This window comes from Portunus trituberculatus, chromosome 38 (assembly GCF_017591435.1).
Source record: "Portunus trituberculatus isolate SZX2019 chromosome 38, ASM1759143v1, whole genome shotgun sequence".
Classification (NCBI taxonomy): domain Eukaryota; kingdom Metazoa; phylum Arthropoda; class Malacostraca; order Decapoda; family Portunidae; genus Portunus; species Portunus trituberculatus.
The window spans coordinates 12,648,590-12,672,156 of NC_059292.1; the positions used below are offsets into that span (position 1 = coordinate 12,648,590).

General features: G+C 40.2%; 1 protein-coding gene across 9 annotated transcripts in view; it reads right to left on the reverse strand.

Moving 5' to 3' along the window:
• The window catches only part of LOC123514827 (cubilin-like), a 226,654-nt gene that overhangs the window by 4,271 nt on the left and 198,816 nt on the right, over positions 1–23,567 (reverse strand). For 7 of the 9 annotated variants that reach the window (XM_045273049.1, XM_045273050.1, XM_045273058.1 and 4 more), the window contains 4 exons: positions 12,803–12,991; positions 12,288–12,485; positions 10,900–11,013; positions 2,415–2,612 (listed from right to left, as the gene is read on the reverse strand). In XM_045273049.1, coding sequence (XP_045128984.1) covers positions 2,415–2,612; positions 10,900–11,013; positions 12,288–12,485; positions 12,803–12,991 — 699 coding nt within the window. The remainder of the gene's footprint in view (positions 1–2,414; positions 2,613–10,899; positions 11,014–12,287; positions 12,486–12,802; positions 12,992–23,567) is intronic. The other 2 variants (XM_045273055.1, XM_045273057.1) reach the window with 1 other exon arrangement.

A 23,567-nucleotide genomic window follows, 5' to 3' on the forward strand; every position in this document is an offset into this window, starting at 1 on the left:
AAATGTAATAGAAAAGAAGGCAGTAAATACGAGCATGCAGACTACTCTAAATTACAAATCTCCAAGCAGTAACACTATTCACTACACATGGGATTGGAGAGCAGAACAGTTTGTTAGTGAGATTATGGCTACTAAATGATCCGTTTCTTGAGACGGTTTATAGGATTTGAAAAAAAGTATGTATTCTAGTGTTTGTGAATACTCGTGCAAAATTTAATTTAAATCTTTGTCTGTGATAATGTCATCATATGTCAGATCTACAGGTGAATACAAATGTAAAAGGAACACATGTATGCAGGTATGACATATCACCACAATGATTTATTTCCAACATCTATTTATCAAGAGCAATGGATATGTATACATGTAACTACGGCAGCTTGACAGTTTACCTTTGATACTTTAAATTATAGACGAATTCTTCCTTTTATCGTGGATAATTTCAAGACATTTTTCAACTGACTGGAGGATGAAGCCCCTCCTTCCTACCATTCCTTTGGTTGAGTCTCTGAACTACACAAAATGTAAGCAACTTATGTTATGGCCAATCCTTAAGTCTGTATTGTGTTGCTTCATGTACTGAAATTTACAAAATACTTGATGATAAAATGAAAATACCCTGGATCCACAAAGAATAACTATTTAATCATATATACGTTCTGGACAAAAATAAACAAAAAAGCAGTGTACAGTTATGAAATGTTATGTTCCCTGTCAACATCACTGTAAATCTAACATTGACTTAAGTAAGTTATTTAGCTATTAAAGCTTGTGGCATGGGTACTTTAATATATTAGACACATATGTATGACCAAAGATCAATTTGAAGTAACTTAGACAATCCGTGTGCTTCAATAGTATTTTTCAGCAATATTTTCAGAATTTTTAATATCTAAAGATATTTGTAATATATTGAGGTTTTATTTTTAAAGGAAGCTTTTCTCATTTTCAGATCTCTTAAAGATGTATGACAGCCACCCTATGAAACCATCACTTTCTAGGTCTATTAATCTATAGACACAAACAGATTATTTCTTCTAGAAGCAAGAATATACTTGCTTGTATTATAAATATCAACTAATAAATTATTGGAATGGGGAAGGTGATCTTGTCACAAGATATGAGGAAATGTGGCTGTTTTACTTGGGACAACTTTGATATTAGGCACGTGTAGATTACTGGTACACTAAAGGGATTCATGTTACAGGGGAGCACAATTATACTGCAGAAATTCATCAGTTCACCTTGGATCTTTGCTGTAAAGCTTTGGAAGAGTAACATTGCAGATTGATGGAAAAGTAAGATGTGATCAAAAACTATATAAATACATACACTTTATACTGTGCTGGGTTATTGTAGTGTGGAGCTGAGTGTTTGTGTTGTAACTACTTCCAGCAAGCAAAATTGGGCACTATGAAAACAGATACTTTCTATGAGATATGTTAGCCTGACAGTTAACTACAGTAAAATGTTACATGTTAAATGTTACTATATAAGATGATTAAATACAGTACAGTTAAAAATCTACTTGTAGAAAACTAAGAGTTATCATTTAATATTAATAATAGTTTGTGCAGTATTAATAGTATATTTAATTTCTTCCAACACTGCTTTTTCAGTTTCATTCATCAAATTTTGTGAAATGAACTTTATTAACATGAAAGAAAGTAATAAATGTGAAGAATGACAAGCTTGCTCAAAACAAAATAGAAAAAGCCTGACCATAAGAACCAACCAGCCACACACAACACCTCTCCCTCTCCTTCCCTCTGCTGGTGGCTTGTCTACAGTGACAGTGTGTATGTCTCCAACCCGGCCAACACAGCCAATACAATCTGGCATGTGTAAGTGATGAAACTAGTCTTTCTATATCATGCAGTGAAGGACATAACTTGCAAGGGCCAAACTTTTGTAGCATTTTCTTAATTTGGACACAATTTTCTTAGCGTTATGAATAGAAAAAAATTAGCCAAACCATACAAGAGATGTGCAGAGTTCTTGACACCATGCTTTACCTTTCAAACAGCATCCAACAATCTCATGTGTGTGTGTGTGTGTGTGTGTGTGTGTGTGTGTGTGTGTGTGTGTGTGTGTGTGTGTGTGTGTGTGTGTGTGTGTGTGTGTGTGTGTGTGTGTGTGTGTGTGTGTGTGTGTGTGTGTGTGTGTGTGCATAGGTAGCTGGGTGGGAATAAGACATGTATATATGTGATGTTCATGTGAAAATGTTTAAATGTGTCCACTCTCCACCCAGGGAATGCAGTGAAGGGGCTGAGCCTGTTGTGTGTTGGCCGGGATAGGTTACTCCTGTACAGTTAGCTGCCCTGGCTAGTATTCCAGCGTGTACTCCATGCTCTTCTCAGTGTAGTAAAGAGGACAGCCTAAGCAAAGAGGGCAAACATGATATACGTCAATACCGCTGTGGCCTACACTGTCCACTGAGGCAAAGCGTGCGCCGCGCTCACACACGTGCACGTGGTGAGGCAACGCTCCCTCCTCCCGCCGCTTGACGTGCTTGCGATGGCACCAGATGCAGACGACGATGAGCAACACTGATGAGATACCCAGTCCAACCCCAACCAGCATCAACACGTTCACCACTGGGTCCTTTATGCCTGATCAAAGGGAACAAGGCTGTCACACAAATGCTAATAAAGAAGTTAAGAAGTTTTAGAAAATATCTTAATCCTATTCTCTGCAACCATAAAGCTTTTTGAAAGAATTTCAACTACATTACTAATTACCATATTACCATATAATAATACAAAATGATCTGTTCAAAACACCATGACAAACCACAAGAGTGTTGGAAAAAAGAAAGATGGAGTTGGAGAAGTGTGTGTGTGTGTGTGTGTGTGTGTGTGTGTGTGTGTGTGTGTGTGTGTGTGTGTGTGTGTGTGTATTTACCTATTTGTGTATTACAGGGCCCGAGCTAAGCTCTCTGTGTCCTGCCTCCTTGGCCACTCCTGTCATCTCTCTTTTATCTGATTGACACACACTGCATCAACGACATCACTGCTCAGTTTATTCCCCTTATCAATACTACGATGCGGGAAACTGTACTTTCTCACGTCATTTAGACAGATGTCTTTAATTAGTTTTTTTCCATGTCCTCGGAGATGATTACTTGTGGTCACCTTTATCGACTCTCTGTCCAATATGTCAATCTTGTTCACCAATTTATACATAGTTATCATGTCTCCCCTTGTTCTTCTCTCTTCTAATGTGGTCAGCCTCAGTTTCCTCAGTCTTTCCTCATAGTCTAACTCCCTGAGTCCTGGAACCATCCTTGTTGCCAGCCTCTGTACCCTTTCCACCTTCTTCACATGCGGTGACCAGACGCAAGCTGCATATTCTAACTGGGGTCTTATTAAAGTGCATAGTATCTTCTTCATCATTCCCTCATCCAGGTAATGGAATGCAAGACCAATATTTTGAAGCATGTTATATATTTTCCCAAATATCTTGTTAATGTGTTTCTCCGGTGACAAAGTGTTTTGCACGGTCACTCCTAGGTCTTTCTCCTCATTGGTCTCTTCAATTTTCTAATCACCCAGCCTGTAATCCCTGTTTGGTCTGTATCTACTTCTTCCCATTTTCATAACATGGCTCTTGTTTATATTAAATTCCATCTGCCACTCTTTACTCCACTCATATATTTTATCAAGATCTTCCTGTAACTTGTTACAATCTTCCACATTCTTTACTCTCCTCATAATTTTAGTATCGTCTGCAAACATATTCATGTAACTGTCAATTCCTACTGGCATATCATTAACATAAATCAAAAACATGATGGGACCAAGCACTGACCCTTGTGGAACTCCACTGGTTACCTTTTTCCACTCTGACTTCTTTCCTTTCACCACTGTTCACATTTCTCTTCCCACTAAGTAATTTTCCATCCATTTTGCTAGTTTATCACTTACTCCTCCAATCTTCTTTAGTTTCCACATCAGTCTATTGTGTGGCACTTTATCAAAGGCCTTTCTCAAGTCCAGGTAAATAGCATCCACCCATCCCTCTCTATGTTGTAGTATGTCAGTCACTCTTGAATAAAAACATAATAAATTGGATATGCACGATCTTCCTTTTCTGAAACCAAACTGCCTTTCACTCAGAATGTTTTCACTTTCTAGATACTCACTCACTTAGCTTTAATTACTTCTTCACATACCTTGCACAATATACTAGTCAACGATACTGGTCTGTAATTTAACGGTTCCATTCTACTACCATTCTTATATATAGGCACAATGTCAGCTCTTTTCCACTCTTTCGGGACTATTCCTGTTCGTATGGAGGTTTCCACAATATCAAATATGGGGTTCAACAATTGATCCTTACATTCTTTTAGCAACCTCCCAGATATGCCATCAGGCCCCATTGATTTATTAATATCCAAGTTACTTATAATTTTCCTTATATCTTCTTTAGTAACCATGATGTCCTGCATTTGCTTTATTTCCGTAGGCCTTTCTTCTGTAAAATACTCCTCCTTTGTAAACACTTTGCAAAAGTTGTTGTTCAATATTTCAGCTATATCTCTAGCATCCTCATATACTTCTTCCCCATCTTTTACTTTTTCTATTGCCTCCCTTTTATTTAGTTTTCCATTTATGAATTTGTAAAACATTTTAGGGTCACTATCACAGTTTTCCACCACTCTCTGTTCATATTCCTTTTGTGCTGTTCTCCTTACTTTAACATATCTATTCCTTGCTGTTTTGTAGACTTCTCTTGATAATACATCACTATTTTTCTTAAGTTTCTTCCATGCCTTTTCTTTGTTCTGTTTTGCTTCTTCACAATTTCTATCAAACCACTGTTTATTATTTAAAGTCCTCTTTCTGTGATATGGCACAAACTTCTTCACAGCAGAGTTATATAAATCCATAAATTTATCATATTTCAATTGCATATCTCCTTCCTGGTGTATTTACCTAATTGTATTTACCTAATTGTAACATACGGGAAAAGAGCTATGCTCGTGTTGTCCCGTCTCCATATCTATTAATGTCCAGCTTTTTCTTAAAATCATGAATATTCCTTGCGTTGACCACTTCCACGTCTAAACTATTCCATGCTTCCACCCTTCTATGAGGGAAGCTATATTTTTTCACATCTCTCCTATAAGTGGCCATTTTAGTTTTTCCCATGCCCTCTCGACATTCTTTCATTCCACATACACAGATCTTCCCTATCCATTTTTCCATGCCAATCATCACTCTGTATATTGCTATCAGGTCTCCCTTTCTCTTCTGTTTTCCAGGGTCGGAAGTTGCATTCTTTTCAGTCTGTCTTCATAAGTCAAATCTCTTAAGTCAGGCACCATTTTGTTGCAGCCCTCTGTACTTTCTCTAGTTTCCTTATGTGTTTCTTTAAGTTCGAGCCCACTGTATTGTTGCATATTCAAGCCTCGGTCTTATCATTGCAGTAATTATTTTCTTCATCATTTCTTCATCTAAATATACGAACGCCACTCTTATGTTCCTCAATAAGTTCAATACTTCTCCAATTATTTTGTTTATATGTCTCTCTGGCGATAGGTCATTGGTAATTGTCACCCCAAGGTCTTTTTCTTCATGACTGGTTTTATGTCTTCATTTCCTATCTTGTACATACTCCTGATTCTTCTTTCACTCTTGCCAAACTCTATTTTCTTGCATTTTGTCGTGTTGAACTCCATTTGCCATGTACAGCTCCATTTCCATATTCTGTCCAAGTCTTCCTGGAGTAGTTCGCAATCTTTGTCACATCTCACTTTTCTTAACAATTTTGCATCGTCTGCAAATAGGCTCACATAACTGGACACCCCATCCACCATGTCATTTATGTAGACTGCGAACATTACTGGTGCCAACACTGATCCCTGTGGAACTCCACTCTCCACCAATCCCCATTCTGATGGTCTGTCCTTAATTATTGTTCTCATTTCTCTTCCTACCAAAAGTCTTCCATCCATTTTAGTAAACTGCCATGCACTCCTCCTACCATTTCAAGTTTCCAGATCAGTCTCCGGTGTGGTACCTTATCAAAGGCCTTTTTTAAATCCAGATATATTCCATCAGCCCAACCATCTCTTTCCTGTATTACATCTATCACCCTCGAATAGTAACATATCAGGTTTGTCGTGCATGAACGCCCTTTTCTAAAACCAAATTGACACTCACAAAGTATGTCATTTTTCTCCAAGAAGTCTGTCCATCTATTCTTCACCACCCTCTCACACATCTTAGCTACCACACTTGTAAGTGACACTGGTCTATAGTTCAATGGGTCTCTCTTGTTACCTGATTTATAGATTGGGACAATGTTAGCTCTTTTCCAGTCTTGGGGCACTACACCTTCCCTTAATGAGGCATCAATTACTTCACAAACTTTTTCTGCCAGTTGCTCCTGCATTCTCTTAAAATCCATCCTGATACCCCATCAGGTCCCACAGCTTTTCTCACTTCTAAACTCCCCATCATGTTCTTGATCTCCTCCACAGTTACTTGAAACTCCTTCATAATCCCTTTCTGTTCCATTACCAGTGGTTTGTCAAAAGCAGTCTCCTTTGTGAATACCTTCCGAAAGCATCCATTCATAGCCTCTGCCATTTCCTGGGATCTTCACTGCATACTCCATTTACTTCTAAACTTTCAATACTTTCTCTATTTTTGATGTTGTTGTTCACATGTCTGTAAAAAGCCTTGGTTGGTCTTTACATTTATCAATTATATCCTTTTCTTGTTTCTTTCTTTCTTCTCTTCTAATCAACACATATTCATTTCTTGCTCTTTTGTAACTTTCCCACTGCTTAATCCGTCTTTTCCTTCTCCACCTCTTCCATGCATCCTCTTTTCTTGTTCTAGCCTTTTCACATCTATCGTTAAACCAGTCCTGCTTTCCAACTTCTCTATGTTGTCTTATTGGTACAAATTTTTCTCACCTTCTTTGTATATTTTTATAAATTCCTTCCACTTTTCATTTGCTCCTTAGCACTCTTGAATTTCATCCAATTTGTCTCTTGAAAGAATTTCTTTAGGTTTCCAAAATCTGTCTTGGCATAATTCCATCTTCCCACTTTATATTCTTCATTTCTTCTAGATTTCTCTTCGTCTATCACCTTGAACTCCAAAACTGCATGATCACTCTTTGCTAAAGGGCACTCCACCCTCATCTCCTCAATGACCATTGGCTCTGTACTAAAGACCAAGTCCAGTCTTGACGATGCTCCTCTCCTCCAAACCTAGTATCTTCTTTGACCCACTGAGTTAACACATTTTCCATTGCCAGTGTCAATAGTGTATTTCCCCATGTTGTCTCTGATCCTTCCATTGACCAGTCCTCCCAACACACCTCTTTACAATTAAAATCTCCCATCATTATAGTTCGTTCACAGCCACCCAACATTTCTTCCAGACATGTTCCTGTATCACTTATCATTTCTTCATATTCCTGTACTGACCATGCATTTGTCTTAGGTGGTACGTACACCACTATGTAGTGCCTCTTTTTCCTTCATTAGTTTCTGCTCTGATCTTTAGCACTTCTGCCTTTCCCATACCTTCTTTCACTTGATCCACCTTTATATCTTTTTAACCAGCAACATCACTCCTCCTCCCATCTTACCTACTCTATTTCTTTTCCAAACATTATATTTCCTTCTCCAACCATCATCAGGTCTTCTCCTCTCTCAGTTTTGTTTCAGTAAGACCCACAATATCTGGGTTCTTGTCCCTCAAGTAATCGTTGAGTTCTAAAATCCCGATATCACTCCATTTATGTTGGAATACATTACATTCGCTCATACGTAAGTTTCTTTAGTCCTTTCTTGCTGTACTTTTCTGGGTTATGAACCACTTCCTCAGTCTCATATCCAAGATTCTCCAGAAAAACTCTTTCTTCTCCTCTTCTGTCCTCTCTTCATTTTTTTCAAAGCCTCCTTTCTCAACTCATTTAACATTTCTCTTTCCTTTTCACCGAGATCTCTTCTCAACCAAATCTTCCTTGTTGTTTCCTGCTGGGCTAGCCTCCATGACTTCTCCACCAATTCATCTACATCCTTTTGTGACTTAAGTTTGATTCTTATTGGCCTCATACCTTCTCTTGTGAACTTTCCAATTCTATGGAAGTCCTCTATTTCTTGTACTAGGTCTTTTCCTCCTCCTGCACCACATTAATGATATTATTTATCACCTTTTTATGTTTTTCTCTCTCCATTTTACTCGGTGTCTTATCCTCCTCCACACCAAATATCACCACACATCTCTTTTTGTCTACAGTTTCTCTCACCAATGTCTCATTTGATTTAATAACCTTCACCACTTTCTCAGCAATCTTCTCTTCTATGATCTGTTGATCTATAATTTCAGCAAGGCCCAAAGTTTTCTCCCCAGACTCTTTGATTTCCTTTTCCAGACTTGCAACTTTGTAATTTACCTCCTTTCTTTCCACTTCCTGACTTTTTTTCCATTCAGCCTGCTTCTCCATCACTTTTCCTAGAGATTCTCCACATTTTTCGCAATTCACTTTAATTAGCTTAACTTCCTCTTTCAGTGCTTCATTTTCCTTCTTCATATCGGCACAGTCTTTCTTTACATTGTCATAACTCGTTTCCAGGCCCCATACTTTTCAAACAGTTTTTCAATTTTACCTTCCAACTCCAGAATTTTCTTCACATAAGCGCTCTTCTCCATTATTCCTTGAAATCCTGTGAAGTCTGATTCATCTTTCGAGTTCACGGCCGCCATGTTGCTCAGATGTAAACAAACCAGCTGATGGCTCAAACGCAGGCTACAGTTTATATTTACCTTCCTGGACATTATTTTGCTAATCAACAGTTAACATGACTATATTGAGACGGGACAAACATTACCAGCTCCTTTCCCACCTTGGTTACTCTTAGGCAATGGTAACTGTAGAATTAGAGATGATTGCTCTGGAGCTCAGCGACCACCTCCGCCATCGACGATGTCCCGTGTGTGTGTGTGTGTGTGTGTGTGTGTGTGTGTGTGTGTGTGTGTGTGTGTGTGTGTGTGTGTGTGTGTGTGTGTGTGTGTGTGTGTGTGTGTGTGTATTTGGTATTTTCTTTTTCAGTGATGTGAATAATATCTAAAGATCCAAGCCAGAAAAGTTTTCACTTTTGCATAATCTTTTTGGTCCTTTCCTTTACCTCTCTCCCCCTTTTCCACTGGACTACTGACCGTTGTGCAATCCTTCTGCACACGTAAAATTGGTTTGGTCATTGTGAGGTAATAGGAAAAAGGCAAGGTGTTCATGGAGGCAGTACAGTAGTGGATAGGAAGTAGAGGGCACCAGAGTTTAGTGACTATTTTCAACATGCTGAAAATTTGTTCAACTCGGTCACTGTCAAATTGGGTCATGGTAGAGAGACACTAGTGCTGCACAACAGAGTTTCAAGGGGCATGCAAGGAGTAGTAAGGTTGTGAAGAGGAGGCAGTTTGATTGTCGGTTTTTTTTAATCCGCGTCCTTTGTGCCTCCTCTGTGTGAGTACTACACTGCCTGTACACAAGTACAAGGACCCCTGCATCCCACTGTGCAACCTGAGGACAGGTCATAACTCCATACTTGCATGTTTCTCTGATTGTTCAACAGACTTCTGGAACAAATTTACTGATTGTGTGTTACACACCATTCAATACTGATACTGGAGGGTAGAGTACTTATCTCTAGTTAAGATATCTAAGGATCAATGCCAACTTTAAGACCCAGTCCCAGACTTGATCTGAAATTGGTATTTGTTTTCATGATTCTGGGCTCAACCTACTGTAATAATTTGTCAAACATTGCAGGCTCCATTCATAAGTAGTTGTACAATAATCCTTCATCTTCCAGCCTTAATTCTTGCATAAGCTGAGTTTAGTCCCAAAATTTTAACCTTTCTTTGTTGTATGAGCCATGGGAGGACCTACCACTTTCTTTTATTTCTTCCTTTGGTGATCTACATCTTTCTAATAATGGCAGCCTTGGTAATCTGATGTAGAAGAATATCATACAAGACTTAACAGGAGGGCAACATGGCACAGACTTCATAGTTCATGGTAGCAGTGTGACCCTCTCCAAGCAGGTGCAAGATGCAAATGATGTCAGTCACCAAATTCCCCTCTTCTAAATACAAGTCTAACAGGATGCCAAAGGCTCCTTCAGCTGTCGTCCTAGTCGCCAAAACAATGCTCTGCGGAGGCCAACATTGCCTGCATCAAAAGAGGCAAAATGGAGACCCATTGATTACTGCAAAAGTGCATAGGTTGGCCATGGAACGCTGCAAGGATGCTTATTCCCCTTGGGTAGCAGAAAGGACGTCATTGTTGCCAATGGAATGGCAGAAATTGGCAGAAAAAAATGAAAAAAAAGAAACATCATAGTGCAGCAGGAATGCTGCTAGCAATCCTATCAAAATCAACTTTTTCCATTTTCTGGCAACCTCAACACAACATATCTATTTTTGCAGTGCAACAAGGGTGCACAACAGCTGTCATCTAGTGGCAAGGGGCCCTTAGGAACTGGTACTTCAATGGGCATTATTTCGCATTATTTCATCACAGTTTATCCTGGGCTAAATCCAATGCTCCTCTTATATATGAAGAGAGAGGGGCTAAATCCAATGTTCCTCTTATATATGAGAGAGAGAGAGAGAGAGAGAGAGAGAGAGAGAGAGAGAGAGAGAGAGAGAGAGAGAGAGAGAGAGAGAGAGAGAGAGAGAGAGAGAGAGAGAGACTTAAACAAACATATGGAATAATAAATTACAAATTTTATTCAAATATACAATTGGAATAAACATTTTACTCAAATATATAACTGGAATTGGAATATGCATCAAGAGAAGGTCCTTTATGAAGGATAATGGTTTTTGATTAAGGGGTTTCTTAAATCGTGCACTATTTGCTACTCACAGTTGTCCTCGTCAGAGACATCTCCCACTCCACAGTTTAGTACACCATTACACCGCAGATTTTTGGATATGCAGAAGTTATTTTTTGAGCAGAGGAACTGTTCACACTTGGGACCTAGTGAAATAAAATATGTTGATCCAAGATATCTGTATACTTTCTTTTAATTTAAAGTTTTCATAAACACAACATGTCTACTAGTTCTACAGCCACTACTACTATTATTTGTGTGTACTACTAGCTAGTACTGCAACTACCTTTATAGGATAATGATAGTATACATAATATAATAATCATGATATCAACTTACACCTGTAGTTTATTATGTAATAGACTATATTTTGAAACACAAAGAACACAACCATAATGATCACCATAGACATAGGTTTTAATTGGCCTTGATCAATCCACCACTATATTTCTACAAACTATAAGAGGTGATCCTTGCTATATGAAAACTCACTATACAAATTTTTACTCATACAAAATCCATGTTTTACTACCACCTTGTCTGCTTATACAAACTTCTTTCAAGTTCACAAATTTTCAAATTCCCCACCCGCAACAGGCAGTTTCACAACAACATAAAGAAACACTCCCATTCCCACTCTCTGCTGTGCTAGTCTGCCTACAATTCACATTTTTCATCATTTTTGCATGAATTTCTTATTGTAAGTACTGTACCATAATATGTATTATCTTTATTGAAGTATTATTGATTAATAATTGATTTGTGAGGGGGCCGCCGTGGTATAGTGGAACCATGCATGATTTGGGGTCCGAGGGGTCTCTAAGCGCACGGGTTTGAATCCTGTCCACGGTCCAACTGTAGGTTGGGCTTCCTCACTCGAGGCAATGGTTTCCAAAAAGTATCCCCTTTAGCTCATAAATTCCTGTGAAAAGCCTGCATGGTATAAAAAAAAAACTGGTAGCCTATTGTCTGTGAATCATGTAGATGTGAGAAAACTAATACGGGATTCCTATTAAGGGATTGCTATTTAGTTATAGCTATGCTTGATAAAACCAATATGTACAGTTAGAGCCTGTGGGTTACAGTACTGGAGTTTGTCATAAATACTTAACCAATCATGTTGCAAAATGTTTAAGGTTCCTCGCCAGTGGAAAAAGTGCACATGATTTTTCATAGCCTCTATGCATGCTACCATATTTATTATTTCTTTTTATAATTTAACAAAATGAATACAATATTGATTAGACTGAAAAATCTATATCAGGGAACATAACCATTATTTTTGTATTGCTTTAGTTATTCACAATACAATTTTTTTCTATACAAAGGGGTTTTCGTGAACCTAACCCTCATGTATAGTGTGGATCACCTGTACTATGAGAAATGAGATACTCCAAGTTTGAATAATACAGACACTTACTGTCCTGGATTTCTGTCCATATTCCTTCAAATCCCTTTGCTCCCACAGCCCTGTCGGCTGTGAGAAAGGCTACTCTCACAAGGGATGACTTGGAGATGATCAGAGAAGCATCATCTGTCAATCCTTCCCCACACAACTCAATTGGCACTTTATCGAGGTCTGGCCAAACTCGCACCACAGCAGCAGGACAGCCTCTCTCTGAAATGATGGTAAAGTAAAAGTATAAGACAGTGTATGTGTATTCATGACAAGAACATTAGAAACTGGAATGAGAGTAAAATGTGAGTAAATAAACTAATTTGTAAAACTACCAAGTATCTCTATCCAAAGATTTACTTTCTATATTCTAAAATTTATTAACCATCTACGATTATTAAAGGAAAAGGGTTGTATAATCTATTAAAATTTTTAGGGAGTAAACATAAGTATACATTTAGTTTTCAAGGAATGTACTGTAAATACAGTTTTTGGTTGTAAAAAGTGTTTATTTCTCTAGCATATGAACAAAGACTCACCAGCTGGATTTCCCTCAACAGAAAATGACTGAAGCCAGAGTAATACTTTATGATATGGCCGAACATGGATGAACCAAGTACAAGAAAATGCTCCCCCTTGGCGGTCAGGGTCTGGGCCGTCATACTTATTGGGCCAATGAGGGGAGCGGATAATGCCATACTCTTCATTGGTGATGTTGCCACCGCAGTCTGCAATAAAGTCAGTAAGGATGTACTTAAAGGAATAACAACACTAAATCTTAATTAAAACTCGTTGATACAAGGCAATGAAATCACTGTCTCTACAAATTATCATGTCTGTCTCTTGTTAACCCCTTCCTGGCAGCAGAGCAGATGAGTATACTACCAAATAAAAAATTGTCTATACCAACTTTCATTCATATGTCTATAGTTTCCCAGCAAATGGACATTCTAGATTGATATATATATATATATATATATATATATATATATATATATATATATATATATATATATATATATATATATATATACAGTAATACTCCGCTTAACGAACGTTCGTCTAATGAATTTCCGGTTTAATGTATTATATAAAGTTAGACCAAAAAGTCCACATAACATACAAACACATCCGTTTTAACTAATTTTCTGGGTTTGAATTTGCCGGGCGAGGGACCGGACGCGGCAGCTTTGCTGTGATTGGCCTCTGTCTCTAGCATTCCTGGAGCTGGATCCAAGATTCTTTAACATCAGAGCAACCTCCTGCTGCGAAATGGCATCCATGAACACTTGGAGGGACAGTGACAAGGTTGCTATATAATTTTTTTTTTAATGCATGTGGTATGTTGGGGACCAGCCCAGAACGGATCCCCTCTATTTCCATTATTTCCTATGGGAAAATTACGTTCCCTTAACGAATTTCCGCTCTACGAACAGCTTTGACACCCCCTATCCTGTTCATTAAGCAAAGTATTGCTTTATATATATATATATATATATATATATATATATATATATATATATATATATATATATATATATATATATATATATAGACTCTGCTGCAAAATTGAACAATCAAATGAATCTATATATAGATATTTATGTTTGATTGGTGATAATGTATGTCAATATATTCATATGAATGTTTGGAAGTATTCACATCCAGGACTTGTGACCTGGATGTAATTTACTTCCACTTTTCTTCACATTTTCACACAATTGTTTTGTGCCTATTCATTTTCAGTCAACACTGCTGGCGTGTGGTGCAGTTCTTTCTCCTTGACATGACTGACTAATGTCATAGCCTGATGCAGCAGCAGAAGCAACACATGAAAAACAAACATATCTATGGTAGAAATGTGACATTGACCCTGCTATAAATAGAAGCCAGCTGGGTCAAGATGCTGTGGGTCAAGAAACCATTAACAAGAGAATAGGCTGCCAGGGATCAGATTTCAAACCAAGAGCTGACCCAGGCAGATGTCCAAGACCAAATGACTTTTTAACTGGCCAATAAGCAACCTGGTTATCCTGATCAGACCAATAAGAAATTGGCCATCTTAGTGGGTATATACACCACGTGGAGTGACCCATGATTGGTACATAAATATGACCAATAAACAACCTGAATATCATAGTTAGACCAATAAGGAACTTGCTATTGTTGTACGGAAAACGTGAACTTCTGAAACGCCAATAGGATGATGTCGTATTTCCGGAGTTGTACTACAGTTAAGAATTATTTGATGGTATTTTGTATGTGCTTTCATCCTTATGTTGTTCACACGTGGAGTGATCTCTGAATGGTGGATGGTAAACTAGGCGTGGAAGAAAAAAGGTGCGAGACATTGGGTATAAAATAGGCTGGACCTACAAGAAAAAAAGAGATCGGCAGATGAGAGAAGAGAGCGAGAAGACAGAAGCCGAGAGGTTGCGGTTCCATTCATGAGAGGAGAGGAACCATTGAGTCATGGACATATTCTTCCTTGTATTAGTGAGTAGAGCTCAATAGTTGATAATGCAGTCTAAGACATTGTATGTGTTATATAAGTGAAAGGAGGAAACAAATATAGGATGTGTATTTACTAGGATGTTGTATTAAGATTTTATGTATGTGTAGTGCAATTTTGACAGTTGATGCATTATTTCATATTGAGAAGTTATTTACATATGACATATTGTGGTATATATATGTGAGTTGAGTTCAAGCATTGCTTTGATATTTGGATGCATCAGCTGTGAAATTAGCACGTGATGAATTCATGGAATTTCTAGTGTTATGTGATTAATATTGGTGAAGGATTTACGGAGATAAGCCTAGACATTTCTAAGGATATTGGTTGAAGTTGTGTGACATTATTGGAAGCATTGAAAAGTGATGTATTTAATTTTAGTTCTATTAAAATTAGAAAATACAATACAGTACGATATATTACTTACAGTAAGAATAAGTCTTCACCTAAGATAGCGCAATTGCAACTTGCAACGAATTCTGAAACTAATAATAAAAGAAAGTAAAACAAATGCAAAAATTTCCAAGATTAGCTGTTGTGCATAGCACATTTACCACTGACAAAGCATAAGCGGTGAAAGACCTCGAGAGGCAATGTTGGCAGGCAAGTGTTTGGGGTATTTGAGATGCCAAAAAATTATTTATTTTGTGAATTTTGTTGCTTCTAACGAATCATCTATATACAGACCATGCTACAACTTTGTGTGATAAAATCAAACAAAAGTCTGAATTTAGATGATCCAACAAAAAGTCCCAAGTTTGAAACATCTATACAGTAATACTTCAAGTTACGAACTCTCCAACATACAATTTTTTTAATATATGACGAAAAATTTCATATAATTTACACCTCAAAATACGAATAGCCATTGGTAGGTGGTGCAGGCTTGGCTTCCCGTGTCCACCCAAACATTAAGTTCGTGTTGTGTATTGTTGTTCATGTATGTGTCTGTGCTCCTCGGCAGTGTGTATTTTTCTTAAGTTTTGTGAACTCAAGATCTTGTGATCAGGGGTTCCAAAAGTAAGAATAAGAAGGCTGCAGGGGTTCCAAAAGTAAGAATAAGAAGGCTGAAAAGAAAAAACTTAAGAATCTCGCAATGGATATGAAACACAAGATAATTGCAAAATATGAATGCGGTGTGTGTATCTGTGACTTGGCCCTGTGCATTAATGCTAGTAGTAACTGTAAAGTCAAACCATTGTTGGTGTATCATTATGAGAACCCTAGGGCCTTTAACCCGTACAGTGTTGCTTTATAGGGATGAAACAGGTCACGTGAGGTTGGATTTTGGCCAAATAATATTATTGTTGTACAAAATTGCAAAAAAATAGCTGATTTGAACGATATAAATGCGATATCTGAGTGTTACCTGTAAGCCGTCATTTTCCGTGAGTCCTTTCACGCCCGGCAGCAATACTAGAGTGGTGCTACGTAAGACAAAACATGTAGAACAGTACTATGTAACTTCCGCTTCTTATTTATTTCTGACACGCTGTGAATGCTTCTTCCATGACTATATATTGTTTATTTTGAGTTTCTTGTAAAATATATCTTAGGATTATTTGTCTACCCTTTCTATAGTCATATCATAGTACCAAATTTATCACGCTCGTACAGACTATATTTTCTCTATGCATAAGTAGCACAATATTATTCCTCCATTGCACAAGCATAACATGTTTTCTAACACCAACAAAAAAATTGTACACAGCTGTCCAAATAAGCCATTATACCAACTTTATGTTTTTTATGTTGGTACTCCTGCATACCACAGCTCGCCCGCCCTTGCCTGCCTGCTGACCACATACCTCACACATTTTCCCATTTACTATGTAGCTTCTGCGTCTTTGCATTTGCTGCCGACCAATTTGGTATTGCTCTGTACAGTTTACATGACATCCCAATTTTACAAGTATATCCAAGAGATAATTGTGTATTATCTCTGGAATGTAGCATATTCCATGAAAATCTGTACAGCTGGGAAACTGAAGACTCAGGTTCCGAGGGAGGAATGAATGAATGATATGAAAGCACATGTGCATAAAAGACAGCACAAATAATGTGGCAATTGATGCTTACATAGGAAAAAGTGTATTGGCTAATGTACCTACAACTGTTGAACATGCAAATACGCATCCCATGGCCATAGGGGAAAAAAATCCTGTGCCTGTAAAATTTCAAGTTTCCTTATTTATAAACTTCTGTCTTTCATTAGCAGCAAATGAAACATATTTTCCTATGCTCTATAGTATATACATTATTTACAATTATCTATACCACTTTAGTATATCTTTAGAGTGTGATATACCTCAAAACATGGGTCCAGACAGAGCCGTGTCACAGGGCACACACATGAACCTCGTATCTTTGCGTTGCTTTGGCCGGAGTGTGGTGGTGCAGCAGACGTGACAAGGCTTTTGGGCGTTTTTCTTGGCAGCTGTAGGTGGGATATACTTGGCAAAATGAGAACCTGTGAGACGTGTAGGGTCGTCACCATGAGATGCTCGTTGTCATCCTACTGTAGGAAGAGGCTCCGAATACTGCTCAAGAAGCTGTCTTATTACCTCCCTTGTGAAGTCATGGAGTGTCGGCTTCTCGCCAGTTTTGACCTGGTACAGAACATGGGCGTTGAGGACAGCACAGTCAATCAGATGAAAAAACATTTTTTTCTACCATTTCATTGTTTTCCTTGAACATTCCACAGATGACATCATGCTGTCACTTTTATCTACAAGGCGCATGTTTTGATTGTAGACAATAACAGCTTCAAGTTTGTTGATGAAGGTGTTTGTGGAATGGTCAATGTTCTCACTCCTTTGCAACTTTGGTTCGTGGACACTGGTGAGGAGATGAGCGTCTCTCTTGTCCTTCCATTTCACTGCAAGAATGCTGTTTGCCTGCTTGTGAACAACATCGCCTTTTGCAGTCCGATAAGGAATTTGGCCATAAACTTGCGATTTGGCTTTACCGTGCCACAGGCCCCAGTCATTCTCTCATGCAGATAGTGGAACAGTGTAGGACTGGTGTACCAGTTGTCAACAAAAAGTGTATGTCCTTGACCAAAGTAAGACTCAAGCATGGTACTGATAATGCTTCCTGATATGCCCAACTTCTTATTCTCTTTGATGTTTGTTCTTGCCCCAGTGTAGAGAATATTCTCTATTTGCGCCAATGTCAAGCCCCGTGGCATGGTGCAGAACAATACGTGCTAACAGGGAGGTTGTTGCAGCGTGTCTGGATGGCATGCATGGCCGGCCCACCACCCAGCTCCTCACGCCGCAGGGCTGCCAACACAACCGACGATGACTGTATGCATGAACACAAAATAGCTTGAAATTGCTATTCAAGTTGGAATAATATAAAAATAGCTGATTTACTAAACAGGATTTTGAGTACATAAGTAATTATGACACCACTGATATATTTCTATAAAAATACCTATTTCTTCAATAAATCATTCGTGGTCATGGATACATTCTATGTAATAGACCACAGCAATACAATAAAAATCAGAGTGAGCTTTCAAAATCATATTTAGACATAGAAAAGACATCTTGAATCATTTCTACAGGTTTAGGTGCCGTGAAGTAAAAAAAAAAAGATGATCCGTATATATACATACTAAACACTTTCCCTCCCGAACGTATACATACGTACTAAACACTTTACAGGTTAAAGCACATAAGGTGTTAAAAGAGAATCTACTATCTCCAGGGCATGTGGCATGCCAATAGTAAGGCATGGGTAACTCGCCAATTCCTTCTCCCTACCCCACCCCCAGATGGGAACCGCCTTGTCGTGGTGGGGGGGCTTGTGTGCCCCTGTGACCTGGCGAGCTAGGCTAGAGGGGGCTTAGGCCCCTGCTCTGCCCTTTCGAGGGGGAGAGGGCTACCCATGCTAGTACGGTCACCAGTGAGGGGCCAGACTAAATGGTTCCTACGTAGGCTGCCAGTGGACCAGCGGAGCCACCCACTGGAGGAATCGCCCAAAAGGGGCCGTCCTGTGCTGGATGGTTGGGTGTCCAGGCTGGGATGCTTTGGGAGGGGAGTCTTAGCTCTGTCGTGGACAAACTTTCTGCATCATGTGGGACCTTTTTTTAAAACGATTGATCTGCATGAGGACGAGGTACCCTGTCCACGGCAGCCAGCCCTCCCTCCCATTGTCGTCCCAGTAGGTGGTTTCCCTTGCCCCTGGAGCCAATTTTTTTTTGTAACTTTCTACATATGGTTAAACACAAAAAACTGTTAGGTTCTCATGAGGTGGCTGACCTGGCCCGCGAGATGTCATCTTCAGGTCTGAGTGGGAAGAAGGATTCCCCTCCACAAGGGCCTCCCACATCAGTCTCCTGTTCTGGGAGTTCTTCTGAGGGATGCATTTCTGCTGCATGTGACTCCCTTTTGATGGTAAATGTTAATCCATCTTTTTCTTATCACGCCTTGCACTCCCTTCTCAAGGTGTATGGCACGGTTCTCCCGTTCGGCGGCTTTAGAACATGTAGCATCCTTGCCCTTGCTGGCTCTGGCTTTAAGACAGCACTTCTCCACTCTCGCAATATTTCGGACAGTGACACGGACTACATCCCAAATCTTTTTTGATCACCATTCAGAGAGTTCAGTTCCTGAAGTCCGCCAGATCCTGCCTCCACGTTGGTTTGTGGCGTACTACAGAAATGGGTGCGGGAATTTTATCCATGGCTCCCGGTACTTGTCTAAAGAGATCGGCATGATTCCTGAGGGAAACCTCAAGAAATATGGTAAAGGGGTGCTAGTTCAAGCGAAAGATATCACACAGGCAAGGATGTTGCAACATCTACCATGTCCTTCTGACAGCATGTTTGAGACTATTAAGGCACATCCCACCTTTAATTACAGTAAAGGTTGTGTGTACAGTCAGGATCTTTATGAATTCCCTGATGAGGAAATACTAGCAATGTGTCCTAGTTCAGTCCAAAAGGTGATTAAGATGAGGAACTCCTCCAACATGCTCCTTCTCACCTTTTTTGGTTCCACCCTTTCTGACTGTGTTCATATAGGTCCTATCAATCTTAGGGTGAGACGTTTTGTTTCCCGTCCTCTTCAATGTTTCTCGTGCTATAGCTATGGTCGCGGCAAAAGCTGCTGTAAGGAAGCTGCTTGATGTGGTAATTGCTCTGCACTAGATTCACACTCTGAGGAGCATTGCAATGCTGCTGCCTACTGTTTCCATTCCCGTGATGCTCACCAGGTACGTTCCAGGCAATACCCCAGGTATCGCCTGGAGCAAGACATTTTACAGCTTGCTAACTCTCAGTTCATCAGTCTCGGTAGCGCCCGCCGCGAACTCCTGTACCGCCAGAAGGACGGTACTGGTGCGACATCCTATGCTTCATTGGCCGCTCGCTCTTCAGCCGAATCTGCCGGTCAAAAGACAACTCCTTCTGCTACCTCTCGCTCTGTTGGGACGAGTGGTCCTGTTCATTTGGCCAATAGGTTTTCCATTTTGTCCGATGACTCGGTTGAGTCATCTCTAAGAAGTGACAAGAATAGTACGAACTTGACCAAAGTCACCCATATAGTAGATGTCCATTTACCACCTGTATCTCCTAAGCCTTTGAAGGGCCTGACCAAACGGCACTGTGGCTCTGCGGAGTCGATCGATTTAGCTCAGCCTAAACAATCTAAGGTTTCTCCAGGTGCACATGAATGTGAGTCCTCCAGGGACCGCTCTGCAATGGTAGCTCCAGTTGTTTCTGTCCAGCCTTCTGTGACGCCCTCCGTCTCAGATCGGGCTTCTTGTGATGAGGACAGTCTTAGCATGGAGACGTCCGATGATATTGTCACAGCCGTCCCTCGTGGAACCACTGTATCGGAAAGTGCAGTCCTGCCTGATCCTTGTCCTCCGAGGACCGGTAGAAGTGATGATGGTTTGCATCACCCACCGATAGGCCGAAAGGCTGCGGTCCAACGACCCGGCACATCTCAACTCCTGGTGTCTTCTCGTCATTTGATTATTTCCAGTCAGGTGAGTCATGGGCAGCCCCTTCAAAAGGCTCGCCCATCCACTGCACCTAAATAGTCATCTTCAAGCTTCTACAGTGGAACTGTAGAGGCCTTTGCGCCACAGGGGGGGAACTCTGAGCTTTGCTGTCGGAGTTCTCTCCAGCCTGTGTAGCTCTACAAGAGACTATGCTAGGTGATAGTACTTATTCTAGTCCTCCTGGCTATCGTGCCTTTTTTAGCACTCCTTTCCCTGACCAGGGCCACCACGGTGGCACAGCTATTCTAGTCCGTCAGGATATACCTGTTATCCCGTTACAACTTAACTCTCCCCTTCAGGTGGTTGCTGTTAACCCGTACAGCATCAGCAGATCTGAGACTTTGTGATTTCGCCAGTGCTGGCCATATCATGGATTTTTTTTTTTTTTGCTAAACCAGTCTTAAATGATGTAAAACAAATGAAAATGACAGTCATTCCTCCCAGAACTGACTGGAAGTGGTATTAATTGGTGCGAGATGTTTTGCGCTAAGGTTAGCGACTTAGCAAAGCCTTATGTGACTAGTTTATTCACTTCCTCGTTTCTCACCAGTCGATCCCCGAGTTGGACACATGCATAATATCGTTCCTGAGTTGAAAGAAAAACGTGTCATGTTTTGCTGTTTGGGAGTGTTTGTGGCTAAAAACAGACACGAGATATCGCGAGGGAGTGTTGCCTTTCGTGGTGCAAATATTTTCCGAGTAATATGTACTTGTTTTTCCTTATAACAAAGCGATTGGAAAATTCTTATTTATGTCTGATACAAAGTTTTCACTACCACAATATAATAGTTACCAAAATCATATAAAATGGTAAGAGTAAGTAATGGAAATTACACTTCGTTCATATTAGCAAAGTTGAGGGGTCAGTTTCCCGCTACACCGAGCTAAAGGCAGCAGAAACTGCTAAAGTTCAGATATGTAATAAATAAATACAGGAAGCATTCATGTTAGCAGGGATGAGGAGGCAGAATGAGCAATGTCTACAGTGCATGATGGCAGTATGATGGTTTTGAGGACGCAATACCTCCGAAAACACGAGGAAGCTCACCGACATATCTCATACATCTCTGACGCCCGGTTCGCTCAGAGTAGCTGATGTATCTCGTACGTCTCTGACGCTGTACGGGTTAAAGTCTTTATGGGACGACTGTACACCATTTGCAGTTTATATCTCCTTCCTCGGCTTCCTGTCTCCAGGGGTGAGCTTGACGGCCTGGTGCGTCAGCTGACTCTGCCTTTTCTTTTATTGGGAGATTTTAATGGCTGTCACCCATTGTGGGATGAAGGAGCTAGAAATCCTCGTGGGGTTTTAATCGGTTCTTTTATTGAGGATGAGGGATTGGAGGTTTTAAATTCTGGGGATGTTACACATTTCCACAGTCCTACTGGGACTTTTACCGCTATCGATCTTTTTCTGTGTACATCTAATTCTTTCCTTGATTTTAATTGGTGGGTCCTACCGGATTTACATGGTAGTGACCACTTTCCGATTTTATTGAAATCTGTGAACTCTGAGCCACAGACCCAGACCCCACGCTGGATTTTAGACAAGGCAGATTGGCCTCGATTCACAGATCTTAGCTCTTTTATCCGTCCGCTGGCTGACTTTTCTACTTGTGCTGAGGCTGTTGATTATTTTACCGATTTTTTTATTTCAGTAGCGCTTCAGACAATCCCTAGGACATCGGGTCGTTTTACTAAGCGTCCCGTTCCTTGGTGGAACGCAACATGCACTAAAGCTGTGCAAGAGAAATGGGTGGCTTTCTCTCGTCTCTGGCGACATCGTGGGGACCCACAGTGCCTGGAAGCTTTTCGGCGCTGCCGAGCTCGGACCCGCCGTGTTTTGAAAGAGCCACAAAGAGCCTCTTGGAAAGCTTATGTGTCTTCCATTAATGCCCACACTCCTCTTACAGATGTCTTTAACAAAGTCCGCCGAATTGCTGGGAAGTATTCTGCTCCTCCCCCACCAGTTTTGTTGTCTGCTGGGCAAATGGTGGCAGATCCTAGGACTAGTGTTTCCTGGAGGCATCCTGCAGCCCCAGGCGCACATTACCGCCAGAGAATGGAATCTCTCGGCCTAAATTTTTCTTCCTCTGGAGGGGAGTCCTATAATGTCCCCCTTCTCTGCCTCCGAGTTGCGGACTGCTTTGTCCCAGTGTCATGAGTCTTCTCCTGGTCCAGACAACATTCCTTATGCCTTTTTGCGTCACATGTCTGACCGGGCTTTTAACTTTTTATTAAATCTTTATAATATGATTTGGCATACCGGTGACTTTCCATCTTCTTGGGCTGTGGCAGTGGTTCTCCCATTTCCGAAGCCTGGGAAAGATCATCTCCAGGCTACGAATTAGCGTCCTATATCTTTGACGTCTTGTATTTGTAAAGTGTTAGAAAAGATGGTAAATGTAAGACTCATGTGGTACTTGGAGAGGGGGAAGTACTTGTCATTGGTACAGTATGGCTTCCGTAAGATGAGGTCTACTACTGATGCTCTTTTATCCCTGGAGTCCTCTATTTGTGAGGTCTTTGCTAATCACCACCACCAGGTACTATTTTTTTTTACCTGGAGAAGGCCTACGACACAGCTTGGTGTCATGGGATTTTACGTTCCTTGTTTAATTTTGGTCTCCGTGGCCATCTTCCTATTTTTATTCAGCAGTTTTTATCTAGACATCTTTTACGGGTTCGAGTGGGGAATGTTCTCTCCGATGCTACTGCTCTAAATGACGGTGTCCCACAGGGAAGTATTCTTAGTGTTACACTATTTCCAGTTG